Source organism: Zerene cesonia, unplaced genomic scaffold (genome assembly GCF_012273895.1).
Source record: "Zerene cesonia ecotype Mississippi unplaced genomic scaffold, Zerene_cesonia_1.1 Zces_u010, whole genome shotgun sequence".
NCBI lineage: Eukaryota > Metazoa > Arthropoda > Insecta > Lepidoptera > Pieridae > Zerene > Zerene cesonia.
In genome coordinates, this window is record NW_024045140.1 from 77,317 (window position 1) to 80,263 (window position 2,947).

Sequence of the window (2,947 nt, forward strand, 5' to 3'; positions counted from 1 at the left end):
ATAAGCTACATCAATGCTGAGTATCATCAAAATTCGTTCAGCGGTTTTCGCGTGAAAGAGTAACGAACGAGTTTATAGAAAGGTATTATGGAGAAGAATTATTATAGACTAGCTGCGTCCCGCGGTTTCCTCTGCGTAAGTCTGTATCCCGTAGGAATATCGGGATAAAAAGTTGCCTATGTGTAATTCCACTTGTCCAGTTGTCTACGTACCAAATTTCATTGCAATCGGTTCGGTAAATAGTTTTTGCATGAAAGACCAACAAACACACACGTATGATAGGACAGGGTAGGATTAAGTTTATAACAGTAGTGGGAAGTAGGAAAGTTCCTTTTATCTATGTAGTTAGAAGTAGTTAGCGTGGTTCATGGTTATAACTGTAGTGGGAAGTAGAAACGTTTCTACTACCTGCGTAGTTAGAAGTAGTAAGCATGGTTCATGGTTACAACTGTAGTGGGAAGTAAGAAAGCTCCTACCACCTACGTAGTATGAAGTATTTAGCATGGTTCATGGTTATAACTGTAGTGGGAAGTAGGAAACCCCCTACCACCTACGTATTGTGAAGTATTTAGCATGGTTCATGGTTATAACTATAGTGGGAAGTAGGAAACCCCCTACCACCTACGTAGTATGGAGTAATTAGCATGGTTCATGGTTATAACTGTAGTGGAAAGTAGGAAACTCCCTACCACCTACGTTGTATGGAGTAGTTAGCATGGTTCATGGTTATAACTGTAGTGGGAAGTAGGAAAGCTCTTATTACCTGCGTAGTTAGAAGCAGCAAGCATGGTTCATGGTTACAACTGTAGTGGAAAGTAGGAAAGTTCCTTGTAGATAGAAGTAGTTTGTATGGTTCATGGTTATAACTGTAGTGGGAAGTAGTAAACCCCCTACCACCTACGTAGTGTGAAGTAGGATGCATGTGTATTTCTTACCATTATTAAATTCCAATTTTATCTCCCCATTATTTGGCAGCGACAAGCGATCTGTCTCGCTCGCGCTTGATCCGCTGTCTTCCGAATATTTCTAGAAGGAATATGGAAAAAATTTATTATAATTATAATATTAAACACTATCACTACATTGTATAAAGCAAGATCGCTTCCTGCGCCTGCCCTATGTATGTATATATGTTTAGATCTTTAAAACTACACAACGGATTTTGATGGAGTTTCTTTAAATAGATAGTGTTTCAAGAGGAAGGTTTGTATGTTATATAAAGTTCCTGTTTTATCCCAAGGGTAAATGCTCCCTCGGGATAAAAAGTATCCTATCACCCAAGTCGGTTCATCAAAATCCGTTCAGTAGTTTGAGCGTGATTGACGGACAAACATCCTAACAAGCAAACTTTCACATTCATAATATTAGCGTGAAGTGTAATACAAAAAAAAGGGGTGGCCTTTCCACCCCTTTCTTTTTTTCTTACTTAGAATTTAACGCGTGCGAAGCCGCTGGCGAAAGCTAGTATATTTTAAATAACTTACATATTCATCCTTCACGTCACAGGAGATGGACTGGATCTCTTCAGCATTTGCATCTTCATCCGAATCACATTTGGGGAGCTCCCGATCTATGTTGGCCGTTTCTGTAAAAAATATACTACATTTATCCTTTTCCTAACCCTTCCCAGTCCTTTCTTTTATTCCTCTCATCAAGCCTTTCTTCATCCTTTACCAATTTAGAGTCGGCAATCGGCGCGAGGTCTACAATCGACCTGACGCCTCTCCAAATAAAAAAAATCCATAATAAATTTATTTAGCTATAAGATGCTAGCTGCGCCCCGCGGTTTTACCCGCGTAAGTCCGTATTCCGTAGGAATATCGGAATAAAAAGTAGCCTTTTTGTTATTCCAGTTGTCTAGCTATCTATGTACCAAATTTCATTGCAATCGGTTCAGTAGTTTTTGCGTGAAAGAGCAACAAACACACACACACATCCTTACAAACTTTCGCATTTATAATATTAGTTGGATAAATATAAAGATAACTAGCGGCCCCTGCTGGCTGCCCCGGCTTTACCCGTGATACGTTCTATCTCTCTATAAGAACCTTTCTTGTGCCTTAACATAAATTATAAAAAAAACGCCAAATTGGTTGAGCCGTTTTCGAGTTTTACCCTTAGCAACACATTTAGCAATAAATTATTATATGTATAGATGTTATAGGTTATAATATATAACAGATTAATTAAACATAATAACTGTAGGTAGAAAAAAAATTATCATTTTTGGTAATTGTTTTCATATGTTTGCTCTATGTGAGCCAAGAATCAAGTATTTGATACAAATAAACCAATTTTTCTTAATTTTTATCTGTAAGGCTGTTGTTATATCAAGACCAACATTACACAACAATCCTACTAATGTTATAAATTCGATTTAAAGTTTGTAAGGATGTGTGTGTGTGTGTGTTTGTTACTCTTTCACGCAAAAACTACTGAACCGATTGCAATGAAATTTGGTACGTAGACAGCTGGACAACTGGAATGACATATAGGCAACTTTTTATCCCGATATTCTTACGGGATACAGACCAACACGGGTTAAACCGCGGGAGCAGCTACAGAATACGGACTACACAGATGAAACCTCAGGGCGCAGGTAGTTTGACATACAAGTCAACTTAATTATAGAAGTTTTCTATTAATCCATTAAAAACTCTTCCATAACTCACCCACATCGAATTCAATTTTTATTTCATTATTCGGTAAAATGTTAATACTCTCATTTACGTGTATTTTCAATCGTGGCGGCCGAGACACGTCACTTAACAGGCACTCTTGAAGGGTCTGAAATGTTCATTTGCTTTTTTTATTATAGAACTCGACAGCTTAAACATAATTCTAAACAATACATAAAAAACAATTTAAAATATTCAAATGAAAACTACAAGACATACTTTATTATCAAATAAAATGTCTCACTTGCTTCTGTAGTCAGTATATGGAA

General features: G+C 37.1%; 1 protein-coding gene across 1 annotated transcript in view; it reads right to left on the minus strand.

Moving 5' to 3' along the window:
• Positions 1-2,947, minus strand: part of LOC119839210 (zinc finger protein 845-like) — a 92,331-nt gene that overhangs the window by 16,145 nt on the left and 73,239 nt on the right. Inside the window, exons 3-5 of the mRNA XM_038365429.1 lie at positions 2,673-2,787; positions 1,485-1,585; positions 936-1,026 (exon numbers count right to left, since the gene is read on the minus strand). Of these exons, the coding sequence (XP_038221357.1) occupies positions 936-1,026; positions 1,485-1,585; positions 2,673-2,787 (307 nt within the window). The remainder of the gene's footprint in view (positions 1-935; positions 1,027-1,484; positions 1,586-2,672; positions 2,788-2,947) is intronic.